The sequence below is a fragment of the Ixodes scapularis genome, unplaced genomic scaffold (assembly GCF_016920785.2).
Source record: "Ixodes scapularis isolate PalLabHiFi unplaced genomic scaffold, ASM1692078v2 PGA_scaffold3__209_contigs__length_174095766, whole genome shotgun sequence".
NCBI lineage: Eukaryota > Metazoa > Arthropoda > Arachnida > Ixodida > Ixodidae > Ixodes > Ixodes scapularis.
Window position 1 is genome coordinate 43,603,874 of NW_024609868.1, and position 18,122 is coordinate 43,621,995.

At 48.0% G+C, this 18,122-nt stretch overlaps 1 protein-coding gene across 1 annotated transcript; it reads right to left on the reverse strand.

Moving 5' to 3' along the window:
- Positions 1 to 2,762: 2,762 nt before the first annotated feature.
- On the reverse strand, positions 2,763 to 3,972 carry LOC121837022. The gene has a single exon (XM_042292215.1). It carries the CDS (start codon positions 3,832 to 3,834, stop codon positions 3,205 to 3,207), a length of 630 nt encoding a protein of 209 aa, XP_042148149.1. The 5' UTR covers positions 3,835 to 3,972; the 3' UTR covers positions 2,763 to 3,204.
- Positions 3,973 to 18,122: the final 14,150 nt, after the last annotated feature.

Below are 18,122 nucleotides of genomic sequence, written 5' to 3' on the forward strand. Positions count from 1 at the left end.
GAATGATACTGTTTAAAATAAGCGAAAAGATGCTGGTAAACATTTCGGACCCCGTATCCACAACCACAAAGGGTCGTTTAAAGGATCCGGTTCTTGAGATGCCCCACAACATTGTGGGGCGGTGTCGGCGGAGTCAGTGTGGACTCGGTGTCGGGTTCGCCAGTGCGAGTGATCACTCTTCCTTTCTCCGACTAATACGAGTACTGCAATGGTTTCATCAACCTCTGAGGTATGACCTCTTATTCTTAAACTTTGTGTCATACACCCAAATGACCGCTAAGGTTTAGATTACTGCATATAGAAGGAACAAGCTTACGACTTAAACAGTTCGAACTTTTTCCCCTTCAAATAAACAACGTGAAAAAAAAAATCGTCGATTGTTTATAATTTTTTTTTTTTTACATGTAAATGTACTCGAACGATAGTGGTCAATGTATTACAATCACATACAGTTTCTCTTGCGTCTTACACGTGGAAGTCTTTGTTTAATTGTGGCCCGAGGATTCACTTATTTGAAAAACGCGGACAAAGTGCACGGTTCCATAAAAGCGCCGACATTTCTTTCTTGCCTGTGTTGCTCCTTTCACTGTTCACGTCAGTAATTATTTAGATAAAGTGGTATTTGAACCACTTCCAGCCATTCAGAGAAGGAAAGCTCTTTAGTTATATTTATGAAGCTGCTAAATGTGAATGAAACATCTGAATATTTCCCCCAGCGGCGTAGACTTTCCATTTTCCCAAGGGGAGGCAGACTGAGAAGTTGTCCGGTGGAGGAGGGGAGGGGGGGGGGGGGGGGGGGGGGGCTTTTTCGCACAAGCAAAAAAGCCCCCCCGAAAGTACGCTGGGATTCCATTTCCCAAGTATTTTGTCAATAAAAGCAACGTGGGCATTATTTTGTTTACATATGTCACTACTAGAAACTCGTTACATGGCACGTAAACAGCGTCTCGGTAAGGATCATATGGCCCGGTCCGGGGGGGAGGGGCTCTACCCCTTCGGATCTCACCAGGGGGGGCACGAACCCAAATGCCCCCCCCCCCCCCCCCCCCCCCCCCCCCCGCGTAGTCTACGCCACGGCCGGTCTCGACGCGCGCGCGCGCGCGCGTCGAGACGGGTTGTGTCTACGCCTATGATTTCCCTGATATGTTATTGAAATGAGTTTGCTACCTAAATAATTACACTATAAAGTGCGGGTGATTATTTGCGAAGCAGTTTATTATTAACAATCAACTCCGCCCCATTATCAGCAAAGAAAACTTGATTTCCATTGAATCTATAAATCGAGAAAAGGCTTGAATAAATTATAATTTGAGAAATATCGACTCCGCAAGATGGTAAAATATACATATTGGCATCGTCCTCGTTACCTCCACCACCATCATCGTCACTTTGGTCATTATTATCTCCATCAGTAGGAGCCTCATAACAGCCTTTGCACAGGGCCCAAAAATACCTTAATCCGGCACTCAGAAAGAAAAAAAAAGGGCTTCGTAAAAAAAGAAAAAAAGAACGAAATTGTGTTGATTTGGCCTTGACTACAAACGTTCAATGACTGTTTAAAAGACGGGTAGATTTGGTTTTACCTTACCCATTACCTGTGACGAAAGCAGCCCCTCTATTAATTTTGTTTGTTAGCCGTATTGGCGCTGCAAGCAAGAAGCACAAGCATATGCCAGCAGTGCGAGTATCGCTGCGATCGTGTCTCCCTATGGCTTAGGGGTCCCTGAGCGTGGCGGCCTCCTAGTCTAAAGCTCCCTTTTGACTGATTCAGTAATTTTGATGACGCTCAGAAATGTTCTGATTAGAACTATGTGTTTATTTTCATTAATTCCAAAGTTAATGAACCTATTCTAGTTCATTATCCGACTGATCGTAATGATTAGCCCCTATCAATGTGCCTCTGGCCGTATAACTCACCTGCATACACCGTATTAACCATTTTGTTCTTAGCCCGAGACTGAGGCAGGAAACGAGGTTCCCTCTTTTCCTGCCTCAGTCTCGGGCTAAGAACAAAATGGTTAACATCCACCAGCTCGCCTGCGCAATCACTACATTATCACCGCATTAATGTATCTTTACTTAAAAAACAAATCTGTTAAGCTTAAAAAGAAACATCCTGTGTAAGCAAGACGATATACAAAGCACAAAAATTCACAGCACTTCTGTATACACCGTACTTCATCTTTGCTACGGTCATTTTCATCACCTATCCACAATGGAACCTTTCGAAACATCCGGACAGGTGCCACACCCTGATATACGATCTTACAGCGTCTCTGTCACTGTCACCTTAATAATAAATAGGGTGTTTGAAATGACGAGACTAGATCTAAAATGAGTCGTAAAAATTGGCGCCTGCACGGTAGCAATCTAAACCTTCCGTCAAAGGTGTGTTTCGTAGGTGGGTTTTACCTTTTCAAAATTACAATGCGTAGTTTTCTTTCTCTAAAAAAAAAAAAAAAAAAAAAAAAAAAAACTTGCCGGGGTTAACAGTGGGCGGGAACACAGACGACCAAGTCGAGTGGCGGGGTGCGTTTGTGGCACGTATTGATAGATGGCGCTACTTCCTTATCGAGACTGTTCGGAAGACACTTTGGTTGATTAAATTGAACATAATCTTTTCGTAATGTACCTTTGGTTTAGAAATAAGTGCGGACAAAAAAATCAAAGCTTAAAGTTAAAACAACGCGTTCGCTTAACGACGGCGCTCTTGTTGCCGACAGATATCGTCTGAGTGTCATCTGCTTTCTTTCGCTGGTCGGCTACACCTTCCGACGTAAAGTTACGACGCTGCTTCTGACGCCATCTATCAATACATGCGCTAAACGCGCCACGCAACTCCACTCGGTCGTCTGCGTCGCCGTCCGTCGTTGACCCTGGCAAGTTTTTTTGTCCCTATTTATTTACAGAAAGGGAGCTACGCCTTGTAATTTTACAAGGTAAAACGTAAAACCCACCTGTGAAATACACCTTTGAAGAAAGGTTCAGTACGCTACGTGCAGACGCCAATTTTTACAGTCCATTATAGATCGAGCGTCGGCATTTCAGACACTTATAGTATATATCCACTGTCCACAACGTCAATTGTTGAAAGCGTCTGTCTCCAACCCTGTCACACCGAACTCGGCACAGGAGTACAACCTACAACACTTCAAAAACACTTTGGTACACCACCGTACAACGTCTCTGTCATGGTCACCTTAATCACCTATCCACGATGGAACTCTTTGAATCGTCCGTCTCGATCCCCGTGCCTTCAGAGCCACTCCAGGACCTGCCGGTTGTCCTCCCGGGCGCACTGGACCTCCTTCCAAGTTCCTGCACGGGAGCCGATATCTTTAGCCAGCCGTCCGGCCTGAGCTCGGTCGCCACCCACTCGGGCATCACGCCCTCGGGAAGCTTGAATCTCCGCTCAAACTTCCTCCACTTCTTCGACGCCACGCCGTCCACGTCCACAGAAGTCCTCTCCTGGTCACTTGCCGTCACAAGCACCGACCCTTCGCGCACCTTGACGGTCACTCCTTCGGGCCTATAACACCCCAGATCTAGGTGAACTCCGAATCCGCCTTCTGGTAGCTTCCGGAACGCCTCAAACTCCGGATCGAGGAAGGCCATCATCAGGCCATCGCCATCGGCCTCGGCGCAGTCCGGATGATCCCTCGCGAAGTCGACCCACTCCTGGTCCAGGTCGGCGCAGTCATCCACGATGCGGAACGTGTCGAAGCGCGTCTGGACGGTGTCCACTTTGACGTCCAGGCCAGCTGGGGTGCGCCATTCCGTGACGAAGTTGACCGGCACGATGAGTTCGGACGTGGCCTTAGTGTCCTGTGCCATCTGCTCTCGGGGCTGGCGCTGGTCTACAACCGTGTCGTCCCTTTACGAGAAGAGCCCGCTCTCTTCTTGACATCCTCTCCTGGAAATGCGCGATGAGGGAGTCAAGTTGCTTGGCCGCGCCGCAAACCTCCGCTGGCTTGACTCGCGTGCTCGGTGTTGTCGTTTATTTATAAACCGCGCCGTTGGCCCACTAGCGCCGCGCAGGGGGAGGGGGACGCGCGAGACGTTCAGGTGGTGCGCATTCTAAGTATCTTTTGCTTTGTTTTGTTATCTCGTTGGAACGGTCTTGGCGCGTTTGTAGCCTTCCTGTCGCCCACCGTCTCAAACGGTGCGTGATACGCTCAGCTGAGTCCGTACGGAGATCTGCCGCATTGCGCAAACCCGTTCTTCTCCCCCGAGGATGCTGTGTTCGCTTGAGTCAACCCTGTCGAAACGCTCCGCGTATACAGATTGATGGAATGTCTCTCACCTGCCAGAATGTGGGGCTATGAGTAATGAAGTGTGAAGCAAAACAACACGTTGTCGTTCATAAAAGAGAGAGAGAGAGAGAGAGAGGAAGCGAAAGAGAATTTGGTTTGACAGAACGGGTCCACGACCTGGTTATACTCATCATTGCTGACAGACGTATACGACCTTTGCAAGAGATTCATATAGTTGACTTCTGTGTCCTTTGACTTGCCTCCTGCGCGTTAAAGCTACTTTACTGCGCACATTGGTCCGTCTGTATGTGGTAGTGGTGCCAAGTTTGGGAAGCTGCAGATTAAATAACTCCGAAATGTCTACTGACGAGAAAGAAAGGTAATTTAATTTACGTTGCGCCAACATTCGAACGTCTTCCAAGACAACTCTGGAATCGGCTCTACAATATCATGAAAGTATAGCAGAAAAGGAAGAACTCGAACAGGAACCTCCAGCTAGGAGCTTTCAGAGTTGCAGCCGAACGTGGTTCGTTTAGCTTTTTAATCCCTTGGAGGCTAAAGGGCCGCCCACACTAGCGAGAAAACGCGCGTGGCACGCCGATCGCGGCAAGTAAAAAATGTCGCCGAAGCACAGTCAGCGCCACGAGCGCGTGCAGAGACACGCCCTTTATCTTCCCGCTTAACCGATTTATCGGCGCGCCGGGCGCGTTTTCTCGCTAGTGTGGGCGGCCCTTTAGTCTATAGCGAAACGTCGGCGACCGCTCTAAGGTCTCAAGGGGGTACGCCCCTTTTCAAGTTCGGGATGCGGAACGTATGCGAAACCTCCGTGGCCTATATACATGCAGGTGGAAAGTCATAAATAACGCAGAGTCTATAGACCCTTAGCTAATAAAGGGTTCCTTGCTGGTTCCATTTTTGACCCTCCGGGGTATGGTCCGTGTTTTGATCGAGCGACGAACACGCTCGTGTTGGGCTGTGGACATTACACGCTGGGTTGTACATTTGTAAACTTCGAAATGGTCTCGTTCTAAAATTGGACCGCAGTGGAAGCAGCGTGTTCAGCGGTGGGAATCCAGCGCTGGGATCACGCGAAGGGACCTTCCGGCCGGACCGAATTCCACGTGGCACGTTCCAAGCGCTGCATTGGCTCCGATGAATTTGCGGTATCTGGTGCGGTCCATCCAGAGGCGAAACGCGGTGCACAGTTGTGAGTGGGTGAAGGGGAAAGTCGGCGGCAGCGTATATGTTGAATTGTAAAAGAGAATTATGCGATGCCTTTCTCGAAGAGTAAAGTACAGGTTCACCGTTCAGTTAATGAAGATTTACAAAGTCACCGTTTAACAAAACGAACCTTCAACGTATTAGCGGTCATATTATTTATTACGGACGTACACGCTGTACACACACACACAGTTATATATATATATATATATAAATAGAGAGAGAGAGAGAGATAGAGAGGGAGAAAGTAATAGCCCCACTATTTATGAACAAGGCCATTGCGTCTACTTCCCACAGAACAGATATACTGCCAATCATTGCGTTGCGCATAAATAACATAGCAAATAACCAGGCCGGAAATACGATTCTCCCTACAAATGCAATCTTCACATATGGGATCTTCGCACGAAGACTTTATCTCTGTCCTGTAAACAGCTGGAGTCATGGTGTTGATCGCGGTGATTGGCAATCTGAGTGCTCCACGGAAAAACGAACCCTCAGGTTTTCTTCATAAACAGTGCGGCTATTACTCGAGTAAATACGATATATATATATATATATATATATATATATATATATATATATATATATATCGTATTTATTCGAGTAATAGCCGCACTGTTATTATTATTATTATTATTATTATTATTATTTTTATTTTTATTTATTTATTTTTTATTTTTTTTAGCCGTACTGTTATTATTATTATATATTATTGCTACCATTTTCTTTTCTTTGCTTCTTGATTCGGGGCGATGCAATGTACGACTCATTTTTATCTATATACCTCATTATAGTGCTTTGTACAACAGCTGATGCAACGCGCACAGCCGAATTAGGCATAATTTTCAATTTATAATGGCAAGCAGAAGGAGGGTACCCCTGCAAGTAGCTGTTACGTTCTACGATTTCCACGCCTTCGCAAAACCCTTTGTGTCTTCACGTTTGACGTCGAGAGCTTTTCACATCATTAGCCTTACAAGCCATCACACTTATCATCCAGCGTCTACTTTTAGACTGACCGCCATGAGTCGTTACAAAACGTCACTTTTGTCGGCGCGACTTACCCAGCTCCCTGCAGTGACTTAGAGCAACTAAAAATGCTTCCCAAGCGGAGCACATTCAGTTACTCTACAGTTCCTAACAGACGGCAACAGAAAACCCGCCTGTTGGCGTGACTTGTCGCCCTAATCTCGGCGTAGCCTTGCAAGTTGTGACGCCGACGAGTGACGGTTAAAGGGCATTAAAGAAGTGGCACTTTTCCACGCCAAGCGGTCGTTACGGGATTCACAGTGCGCAGCGGGAACCGACATGTGCCAGCGGTATACGTACGAGACGTCGGTCGACTCTTTTGCTGACTTTCTTGACGGCGGGGGAGCAACCCACGAAAGTTGTCTTCTCCGAGAGGGTACATTGACTCCCTCCTTTCCGAACACAAAGTACCAGCTGGCAGAGGCACGAACGTCGAAGACGTGCCCAGGCAGGAACTGACGAAAACGCATAAAACATAATAAGAATAAATAAAATAAATTGAAATGCCGTTGTTTGCATGCGCCACCGTTTGTTTCTTCGCAGCGCGCCGACCTCGCAGTAAGTTCCGCGCGTGGCGGACGAGTCTTCGGGTTGACAGTGCCAGGAGCGGGGCACGGTCCCTCGGCTTGTTTATCCGCGGTCTGGAGCTCTTTTTTTTTTTTTTTTTTCATCTTGTTTTTAGACCCGGGACCCGAATACCGAACGGCCTTTTTTCGTTTTCTTTGTTTGCTCCCCTCGTCTTCTTTCCTGACAGCGCTTTTTGCTTGTCTGGTTCATCGCCGGCGCCGACGGTGGCGGTGACGATGACCTCGTTCTTGAATCTTCTCGGGCGCGGGGTTCACGTCGCCGCTGCCTGCCCGACCGACGCTTCCATCGTCTCTCTTCCTTTTGTTCGAAGCGACTCGGGGGCGGCAATGCGGCAATCCCTGGCAGGCAACCAAGATTAGACGCGTTTTGTACCAGGTGTCTCCGGTCCGGTGGAGCACAGCAGCTTGCACGTTTAGACTAAAGCGGCACTCACACTTATAGTTCCTACATCGTAAAAATGACACCGTTTTCGCTGCAAACATGATGAGAAAAAAAAAAGAGTAACTGCGGACACGCGCCAAGCATCTTCGAAGCACGCATATGCTTCCTACATCTTTGAATACGTCTGCATAGAAGTTTTTTTATGACCAATGTGGCATGAATTTTCACATAGAAGAAAGACGCATAGGAAAGTGTTTTTCTTTTTGTACAATGTACTAGAGGTGGGACAGCGGCCTAAGAAATATGAATGCCTTCGCGTAAGGCCCTTAATTAATTTTGAGAGCCAATCGCTGTAATCTGTACGGAGCTGGAACTGGTCGAATGGCGATGCTGAAAATACGTTTAGATCCAAGAAAGATAAGTCTTGCGCTGTAATAAAGTGGTGAACAGGGCCAGTTGGTTGACGTTATACATGATGGGGAAAACAGCTAAAAAAAACACGGGCTACGAAGAGGAACAAACACGACAGGACAATGCTGTGTGTCTTGCGCTGTGTGTACCGAGCGTTGCGTTTCGCCGTGCTCGGTGCCACAGTGCAGATCTGTCTTTTTAGGTCTAAACACCTCGGCGGGAGTTCCACAACTGAGGTAATCTAATAACGTAGGTATACGGTAAAACATCATTTTAATCTCTCTGCGCCGCTGGAAGGAGTTTACGAAAAAATGCGTGATTGTCACAGATTCTTGTTTTGCCTCACCTATATTTTCTCGCAGATTCCAGGTTAAAATGTTTGATCATTTTTTCGTCCCGCAAACCAGATATAGAACCCACGTGACTGAGAACGGCAGGAAACAGAAAACGCATATAGGGGGCATTCACTGGCGGCCATAGCTGTGTACGCGACTGCATGCGTGCTGACGGCGTGCTTCCACTGTTCTTTGGCAACGTGTATTCCACACCATCAAGGTCGTCGGTCTTAGTAGCCTAATAATTAATGTGAGCTCGTTCTGAGCATGCACCCTCCCATATTGCGTCGTGTGAATTCTTCCTCCCCTAGGGGAGGAAGAAGAAGTGTTTCGAAGACGGTTGCGTTTTTCAAGCTCGCTCCCTTGAATTAACATTTTTACTCTTATCAGTCGGTCTGAATAGTTGGAACTCCAGATAACCTTCGTAAGTTGACTGCTCCTGTCCACGGTGTGGTCTCCCGCACCGGGCTTTTTCCCGGTGCACGGTAATCGACCTGGCTATGTCTTCCGGGCCACCCTCTCAACACTCGAGTCATCACGTCTCCACCGATCAGTATAGTTTGTCTTCCTCCATCTGTGGCAGCTCAGCCACTGAATCAGAAGACAAGGACTTGCCCATGAATACCGCTGAGGACATCACTCCAGGTCAGCAATGTGCGACAACCTCTTCGCGTCGTGTCATTGTACCAACCAGTGACATAGAGCTTTCTGACTTTGACAAACCAGAATGGAAAGATGCCAAGACAAGAAAAAAGCGAAAAAAGGCTAGCCTTAATTCGAGCCTAAGTGCTGAGACAGTCTGCAGTGCTGCAGTAGTGCCTAAAGGGCTTACTGTCGTATTCACGCCATTAGAGGAGGGCTGCGTGATTAGGTCACTTAGTAGCCTAAAACTGTCCCTTGCTCTATAAGAAGATGTTCCCTGAATGTATCTCGGAAATCAGGTTCAACAACCGCCTGAATCTCATTGCCGTTGACGTAAGGAATGGACAGACGACACGTGGGCTGCTACGATGCACGATGCTCTGTGGAATCAAAGTCAGAGCGTATGAGCCGCTCCCCAGACATTGCGCCACAGGTGTAATCAGGGACGTAGACATCACGCTGATTGACGAAGAAATCGCCAGCAACCTAAGGTCCCCTGAAAACAGAGTTCCTCGTCTTCGACGACTAGGCAAAAGTTCAGCGATCAAGATCTCCTTCTGTGGATCGACGTTGCCAAGCTACGTTTACCTCGGTCATGTCCGGCATGCAGTTCCACAATTCCAAGAGAATCCACTTCAATGCCGCAAGTGTTGCCGCTATGGACATCGAGAGGCAACCTGCAAGCGCAGCCCGGTGTGCAAACGCTGCAGCGACACGCATGAGGACAGAGACTCCTGCTCTGCTCAAGAAAAGTGCATTAACTGCGGCGACGCACACTCGGCTACATCACCATCCTGTTCAAACTGGCGGCAGGAAAAAGAGGCAAAAAATTACTCCAGACAACACGGAGTCGATTTCCGCACTGCCAGAACTGCACTTCATGAATCCGGATGGCCGGAGCTGCCTAGAAAAAGCGAAGGGCCTTCTTTAATTGCGCAGGACACTTTGGCTACCATAACTGAGAACCAGGTGCCAGAGAGACCTACATACACTGCACTAACTAAGGTTCCAAAAAGTAACAAAATAGAGGCACCTCCGATTAAGGAAGGGCCTATTTCACCTAACCTAATCCAACTCGAAAATCCAACAACGTCAGGAAACACACCCGCCGATCCAAGAAAGCGAAGAACACCGAAGCGTAAGACTCCGTCTGTTTCAACTGACGCAGCTCCAAGCAAGGGGTGGATTCCGAAGCTTCAAACAGCAGCAAACATAATCTGCAAGCTTTTGGAATCTATTGACGCAGTATGGGCCCGCAGCATACTCACAATTCTTCAAATGGCCCTTCCCCTTATTAGATCATTGTAAATGGCAACTGCCGCGCCACATTCCTCTTCAGAACTCAATGTGTGGCTGTGGAATTGCCGTAGGCTCCGAAGAAAGCGCGGCAGCCTCATACAGTATCTTCAATCGCACGCTCCCCCCACCCGACATCATCTTTCTACAAGAACCTCGCACCCTTCCCGATCTTTCTGGATATGTGACACATGTGGCACATAACGATCCCAAACAGGACCACCTTGTGGTCACCCTAGTCAAACGCGTTCACACCGCGGTAGACTTTACTTTAGACAACCAGGCCGTTCCACATGTCCTACTTGAACTCCTTCCCGCCTCCCCACGCAAGCGTAACACCCAACCTCTCCGCCTACTCAATGTCTATAGCCGCCCCCAAGACCGCTACGCACGGTTTGATACGCTGTTTGAAGCCGCACGGCGCAAGGATTGCGCAACATTCATTGCAGATGACTTCAGCGCTCCTCATCCCACTTGGGGCTACCCTCGCGACACACCTAAGGGGCGCAAGCTACACACTTTGATCCAACAGCACAATCTCACTCTACTTACTGATCCATCGACACCTACACGTCTTGGCACCAGCGTTGCACGGGACATGTGTCCTGACCTCACCCTGCACCGAGGCACAAACCCCTGCACCTGGCACAACCTTGAGGAGCAGCTCGGCAGTGACCATTCCATTCTTGTCACCCATATCAACACCAAAAACTTCGAGGGTGAGGCACGCAAAATCCGCATCGCGGACTGGCCTGCCTTCCGCGCATCTTCCTCTTCTACCTTGCCCGACACACTGACTGATTGGGTGCAGACACTGCAAACCCGGCTAGACCGACACACGCGCACCCTTACCACCGCTCCCGATGCGCCGGATATAGACTCCCACCTTCTTCACCTATGGGAAGCGCGCCGCGGTCTAACCAAATGGTGGCGACGCCAACGACACAACCGGAAGCTCAAACTACGCATTGCACAACTCACTGTAGATGCTGTTACCTATGCTGCCAACGTCACTGGTCAAAACTGGAATACGTTGTGCGACAAGCTCAATGGTACGCTCGGTACTGCACGAACATGGTCCCTACTCCGTCATTTAATACAACCAGGCCAAGCCAGATCGGACAGGGCCAAGGGCATTTACAAACTTCTCCAGGCCACTAACCTAACAGACTCCGAATGCCTCACACAGCTACGACAGCGTTACCTTCCCCCTCCTGACACCCCACGCTACGCCGACTACACGGGTCCCCCCGACAATCCTCCTTATCTTAACGCGCCCATCACGGACATTGAGATTCGCGCTGCACTCACCGACATTCGTGGCAACACATCCCCTGGTCCTGACAAGATTCGCTACTCTCTCCTGTACAACCTCTCTGATTCCGACACCACTCAACCTACTACGTACTTGAATGAGGTGTGGGAGTCAGGTACCCTTCCCAAGGAATGGAAGGAAGCCACAGTCGTTCTAATTCCTAAGCCTGGCAAACCCCTCTCCTTGGAGAACCTGCGCCCGATTTCCCTTACTTCATGTCTGGGCAAACTGCTCGAGAAGGTCCTACAGCTTCGCCTACACAATTTTTTTGCCGACACCTCCGCCCTTCCCCACACCCTCTATGGATACCGTAGTGGTATTTCTACTCAGGATGTACTGCTCCGCCTCAAACGCTCCAAGCACTGCTCAATATCGCGCAGTCCTTGCCGCAGATCTTAAAGGAGCCTTCGACAACCTGCCCCACGACCTGGCCCTTGAACAGTTGGCAGCCACTGGCTGCGGAGCGAAGGTGTATAATTACATCCGCAATTTCCTCCGCGACAGGTCTGCCAGCCTCGTTCTTGGTCACCTTCACTCCCCCTCCGCTCCGGTGGCAAACCGAGGTACTCCGCAAGGCTCTGTACTCTCTCCCCTCCTGTTTAACCTTGCTATGCGTGGTCTCCCTCCCCTTCTGGATGAGATCTCAGATGTAAGACATGCAATTTATGCAGATGACATTACTGTCTGGGTAACGAGAGGCTCCCTCGGACAAATAGAGAATCAGCTACAACAAGCCGCTACTACCATCGAGCAATATGCCCGGCGTGGGGGCCTCACATGTTCCCCCACTAAGTCGGAGTTACTAGTCGTGACAAAACACGCTCGCGGACAAACCGATCTTCCCTTCACCATCGCACTAGATGACGAACCCGTCCCACGTAAATCGGCCATACGGGTGCTTAGTTTCACGTTTCAGTCCAACGCTAAGGCAACACAAACCCTTCACCAACTCACTACCCAGTGCAACCAAATCATGCACATGCTACGCCGCGTCTCTAACCGCCGAAATGGCCTTAAAGAGGCAGATGCCTTGCGCCTTGTCCAGGCCTTGATTCATACACGTCTACTCTACCACCTACCGTACCACAACCTCACCCAGACCCAACACAAACGTATGTCTACCCTACTACGGAAGGCGCAGAAACTGGCGCTCGGTCTCCCCGTTCGCACAGCCACCGTTTGCCTAGAGCGGCTTGGTGTGACCAACACCCTGGAGGAACTTATAGAAGCGCATGAGGCTGCCCAGTTGATGCGCTTGCGCTCGACGGCTCCAGGACAGAGTCTCCTTGCCACCCTTGGTTTCCCACCCTGTCCTGCTTCCCTTAGCGCTGCGGGTCTCTCCCCCGCTGCTCGCGCCAAACTCATTGTGGCTCCTATTCCCCGCCATATGCATCCTATACCCGTCACTCGGCCCGGCGTGACCATCGCTCGCGCTACCTCCGACGCGCGTATAGTGAAGGCTGCGATACCGTTCGTGCCCTCTTTACGGACGCCAGTCCGCAGGATGCACGCGGGGGGATCACAGTCGTCGTGAACAGTGATCTCAGGCTGGTCCACGCCGCCACGGAACGTGGTCTCACCGACGTGTCCCTCCTGGAGGAGCGTGCGGTTGCCAGGGCGATCCTTTCCACCTCCACTCTTTCGTCTTCCACGCCAACTCACATTCTGACTGACTCCCAGATGGCCTGTCGCCACTTTCTTTTTAACACCCTACATCCCTTCACTGCGTCCCTACTCGACTCTTTCCTATCCTCCACCTCCCACACTTTCCGGTTAGTCTGGGTGTTTGGGCACGCAGATATTCCTGGTAATGAGTGCGCACATGCGCTCGTCCGAGAGCTCTCAAAGCGGGCACCTGGGGAAGACTCTGCTACCACGCGACCAGCCCCTTTTTCATTCTCGACTTACCTAGCTGAGCTACGCCTTGCTGGACAACATTATCCTCCTCCTCAGACTTCCCTTACTCGCAGACAGGGCGTCCTATGGCGTCAACTCCAAACCAACATCTTCCCGACGCCCCTTTTCTACTCATACGTGTACCCCTCCCGCGGTCCGCCTGAGTGCCCGCACTGCGGCGATCGTCCTACCCTTCTCCATATGGTCTGGCAATGCCAAGCCATTCCCTCTGTCTCGCCTCTTCCCAACCCCTCCCCCACCTCCTGGGAGGAGCGGCTGACCGATGACACGGCCACCCGCCAGCAATGGCTGGTGGACCGTGCCGAGTCGGTGGCCGCCACGTATGGGGCCCCGGACTAGGGGCTCCAACTGGGTGTACTGGAACCCATACTTGCAATAAAGTTATTCATTCATTCATTACCCCTTCTATAATGTCCGGGTTAGCATGTAAAAAGTTGCGAGTTTTTTTTTTTTTTTTTTTTCAATACTAAATTAAACGAACTGGTTGCTTCTCGCATACCGGAGCAAACAGGGCACGTTACTCCGACTGAGTAACGATCGGTGGTATTTAGCTACTCATTCCGAGCAGCGGGCCCAGCAACAGAAGCGCCAAAAGGGCAAACCGTGGACGGCGCCATCCACAAAGACAGAAGTCACGACTGCCCTTTATCACTGAGCGCGTCAACTTAGTAGCATAACACGAATAGCAGTAGGCAATGGGAGTAAGTTGTTTATTTGCCAATAATCAATGTGTGTGCAAGGGCGGTGGCAAGCCGCACGAACAGCTTGGCAATTTCCCAGCAGCCCGTTATTTTTTTTATAATTGCTCCGAACAAGAAAGTCGGCGGTATACCCTGATAATTACGACTCTTCTAATTCGCTAGGGTGAATTTGAAGAATAATGTAGCATAGTAAAATAAAAATACCACCAGCTAAAAAAAAACCAAAAAAACTCGCCCTCCCTCCCCCCTTCTTAAAAAAAAGAAAAACAGACAAAAGAAAAGAAATGTCAGCACTGCACGTGTTCATCGCCCGCAATCGTGCCACTTGTTTATCAACAAAGCGTTTTTCTGCATCGCGTGCCAGCGTTCTGACTGCAGCATCAGCTTCTCGATCATGGCCCAATCAAAACACGCGGTTGCAGATACTTTCTTAGTTCCGTTCCGGGCGCATCCCTGACGTCATAAGGAGGATCCGGGACCAGTCGTGCGTACCAACGTCTACCGACAGCTTGTCCCAACCAAAATATTTTCGTTTCACTGATTGTTGACCTTCCGTGGCGTCATTCAGAGGAACCGGAAACGGCAGGCTCGTCGTGTTCGCGTGGTTTCCGTGCAAGGCTCATGCAAATCCTGGCTTCCTTTCCTAAGTTATTTTGGGTTTTCGAATAAAAACTGAGGGTCGACCGCGGTTCTCCGACTTCTCGACTTTCGGGCCCGACCTTCTTCGCGGAACTTGGGACTCGGTCCAGCTTTTCTGTCACTAGACACCCGGACGCTGCACCGGATGCTGACACTGCTTCCACTTGTCCCGGCAACACTGGGGTTCGCCCAAATTGGCTAATCTCTTATTGGGACAGAGCCACTACATAGGCTACGCTTGGTTGTAATGACACTTAAGACCCTTATATTTAGCAAAATTAGAATTACTGTCGATCTGGAGGAATGCTGCCGTTGCCTCACCTGGCTTAATTAAGCTCTAGCTAAGGAACACTGAGTTGTGGTGCGGCCGATCCGTGCTCATGTATTTTTGGACGGCATCAAGAAATGGTAGGCACGGCATACGTGAGTCTATATCTGCTTGTGTTAATTGACATTCTAGTTTTGTTTGTTGAGGGATTCCCTCGTGTTTTTGTTGGTTATAAATATACCCATAAAGCTCAGAGCTAATAAACGATCAATATGAAAACACAACATCTAATTGAATTGTTATGTCTAATTACCGTGTCCTGCTATTTTCCTGTACTACCGTTTGGCAATATCTGCCGGCTGAAATAAGTTCATATTTGCAATCATTGATTTTATTCCAAATAATAATGTTGTGTTTCTGTCAGCCGGAAGTTAATCAGCCTCAATGGGCGTCAGCTGTCTCAGCTGTATATTAGAAATTTAGCCAGCGTAGTACAACCGCTAGCCTGGCGTCTTTAACGTGCATCACGCAGTAGTGATATACGACCGCACGTTGGTACGACACTCATCAAGATCGATACGGGCAGGGGTGAGGTTAGAACCCCGTATCCCTAGTTGTCATTCAGATTTAATTACCTGTATGACAACTTTTATAGTTTTGCCACTCTAACAGGTGTCGAACTCCAGTTGTAACAACGAAGCTTTGCGCTTTCAACAGGGCAGAGAGCTGTTCGTTCATTCGCAAGAAGCACGCATTGCAGTGCGTCAGGCAATCCTGAGTCTCTTTATTGAAAAGGGTGTTTAGCGCGGCGGACGAAGCCTTCACTTAGAAACGAGGCAAGATGTCCCACAAGACGTTGGAAAGTCAGCTGTTGATCAAGGTAACAAAACGTGTGACTGGCGGCAACAACAAACGCTTCCCCAACGCTGTTGCGTTTGCTGTCTTATCCTAGGACAGAAGGTTGAAAGTAACCCCTTGAAAGTAAAGAATTTTTTCTTTAGGTAACAGTCACTTACTTTTATGGAAGGGAGATTGCAACTAATTAGTTACAATTTTGCCCTGAATAATTGAAAATATAATTTCTTACTTTCTTACTCTTTTGCGCAGATGGCAGTCTCATAGCAAGCGTTCCTTTGTACCAATGATATCTGATTTTCCCCTCTCCTACTATATTTCTGTATTGGGGTAGCAGTATTGTCGAATAAATAAATAAAGATTCACAGCGAAAGAGAGTTTGTTGTACAATATGGCCAGGACCCATATTAATGGTACTAAAAAAAGAAGAGAAACATAACAATAATTATCTTTATATTGTTGTGTCCACAAACAGCACATAGCGTAAATAGTTGTACACAGTTTGTCATGCATGAAATGAAGACGACGTCAAGTACTAATTGATCGAATTAGTGTAAAAATGTCTCGTGTAAGTATTCCGTGTCTTTTGTGTGGCCGGATTTTGAAAAATGTAATGGATTACAAATACAAATGACCGATCCTCAACTGTAATAGATTGACGCTACAAATTACTTTCACTTAAAAGTAACGGATTACTTTACTCGTTACGTTACAAATTACTTCCACGTTACTTTTTCCCTACACCTATTAAGAAAACAATAGAAACAGTTTTGACGTTTTCAAAAATCTACTGCAACACTACTTTCCATTCTCACACGTCCGCATTATGGTAGTCCTTGGAAAAATAAAGTATTGTATTTAAGAGAAAAAAGGTAGGTTCACTCCGTTCACCTGCAAGCTGACAAGGTACCCTAAAGCTGCAACCACACCCGCCATCCCGCTAGCTTACGGCGACCAAAAAATGATCCCTAGAATTCCGTAGGCAAAGCTAGCGGTGCACATGCTCAGTAGCAGCGTCTACCTCCACTATGAGATCAAGAAGACTCGGCGTTGTTATTTTGATCTTTTTTTTTTTTTTCGCATAATTGTATATGCCTTGCACGTTTTTTCTAGTAGTTCTAGTGACCGGTTATAGAAAGATGTCGTGTTTTCTTTTCGGTTATTGCCCTCTTCGCGATGTTTTCTGTTTAGTTGAACCTATCTTTATGTTTCTGATTTGCCTGCTCGTATTGCTCTATACTTCGTGTGACCTTATGTTGTACCGCAGCGAAGGCTAGAAGCGCGAGCTCATAGCGCTGGCAGCTGCTCTTAAGTCACGAGAGCTTGTGCTGCCGAGATGTGCCCTAGAGCAAGGAGCTCGCGCTTGTAGCCTTTCCTGCGGTACATCATAAGGTGAAACAGAGTATAGTTTCTACATTATGTTGATATTAAAAAAAAAAAAAGAAAAAAGTAAGAGAAGTTAAAGACATCAGTTACCAATATTTTGTAACGATATCACATCACAAATTACTCCCGCAAAAAAGTGACGTGGCCAATACAAAATTAAACTTGAAGAAGTAACGGATCGCAAGTAATCTCTTACTTGTAACGGATTACTTTCCAAGCCTGTGTGTGGCTGCTATGTAGGTATGGCGGAATTGAATGTATTACATAGGCGCCATACTATCAGTTTATGGTATCTTTTCTTTTCAGAGGTGTAGTAGCTGATTTGTTATTTATTGAAACGCGAGGGTGTTAACCTGAGTGCTGATTCTGTACTTTTTGAGACGTAGTAAAGGTTCGAGACAGAACTCGTACACGCCGTCAGCATCTTAAATAAGGCATGATAATCATCATCAACATCTCTTCATTACGCGTTTTCATGAACAGCGAATTGCTTGGGCTATGATGCACAGAAAAAGCATTACACATTTCCAGATGTCGATGCCCACTCAATGATGTCGGTTACAAGATTCTATGCGGGCTATGAAACTAGGTAAAATAGGGTGCAAGTAACGAAGGAAGTAGCAGTGAAACTCAATAATAATGAAATAAGGTAACTGACATGTAGCTGATGCAATGTAGCTGGGAAAAAACTAAAAACAAATATATCTTGTTTACAATACACAAAAAGGGCTACATAACCACTGTTGTTGGTTGTCTATGAATTGCGGCAGCATCCGTCATGTTTACCTCCTTTTGTTACGAGGCAATGGACCTCGTAACAAACATGGACCTCGTACGAGGTCATGGATATATATATATATATATATATATATATATATATAT

Bases quoted from the DNA above. Each gene is read 5' to 3' on its own strand.
- LOC121837022 (XM_042292215.1), bottom strand. From the start codon at position 3,834: ATGGCACAGGACACTAAGGCCACGTCCGAACTCATCGTGCCGGTCAAC.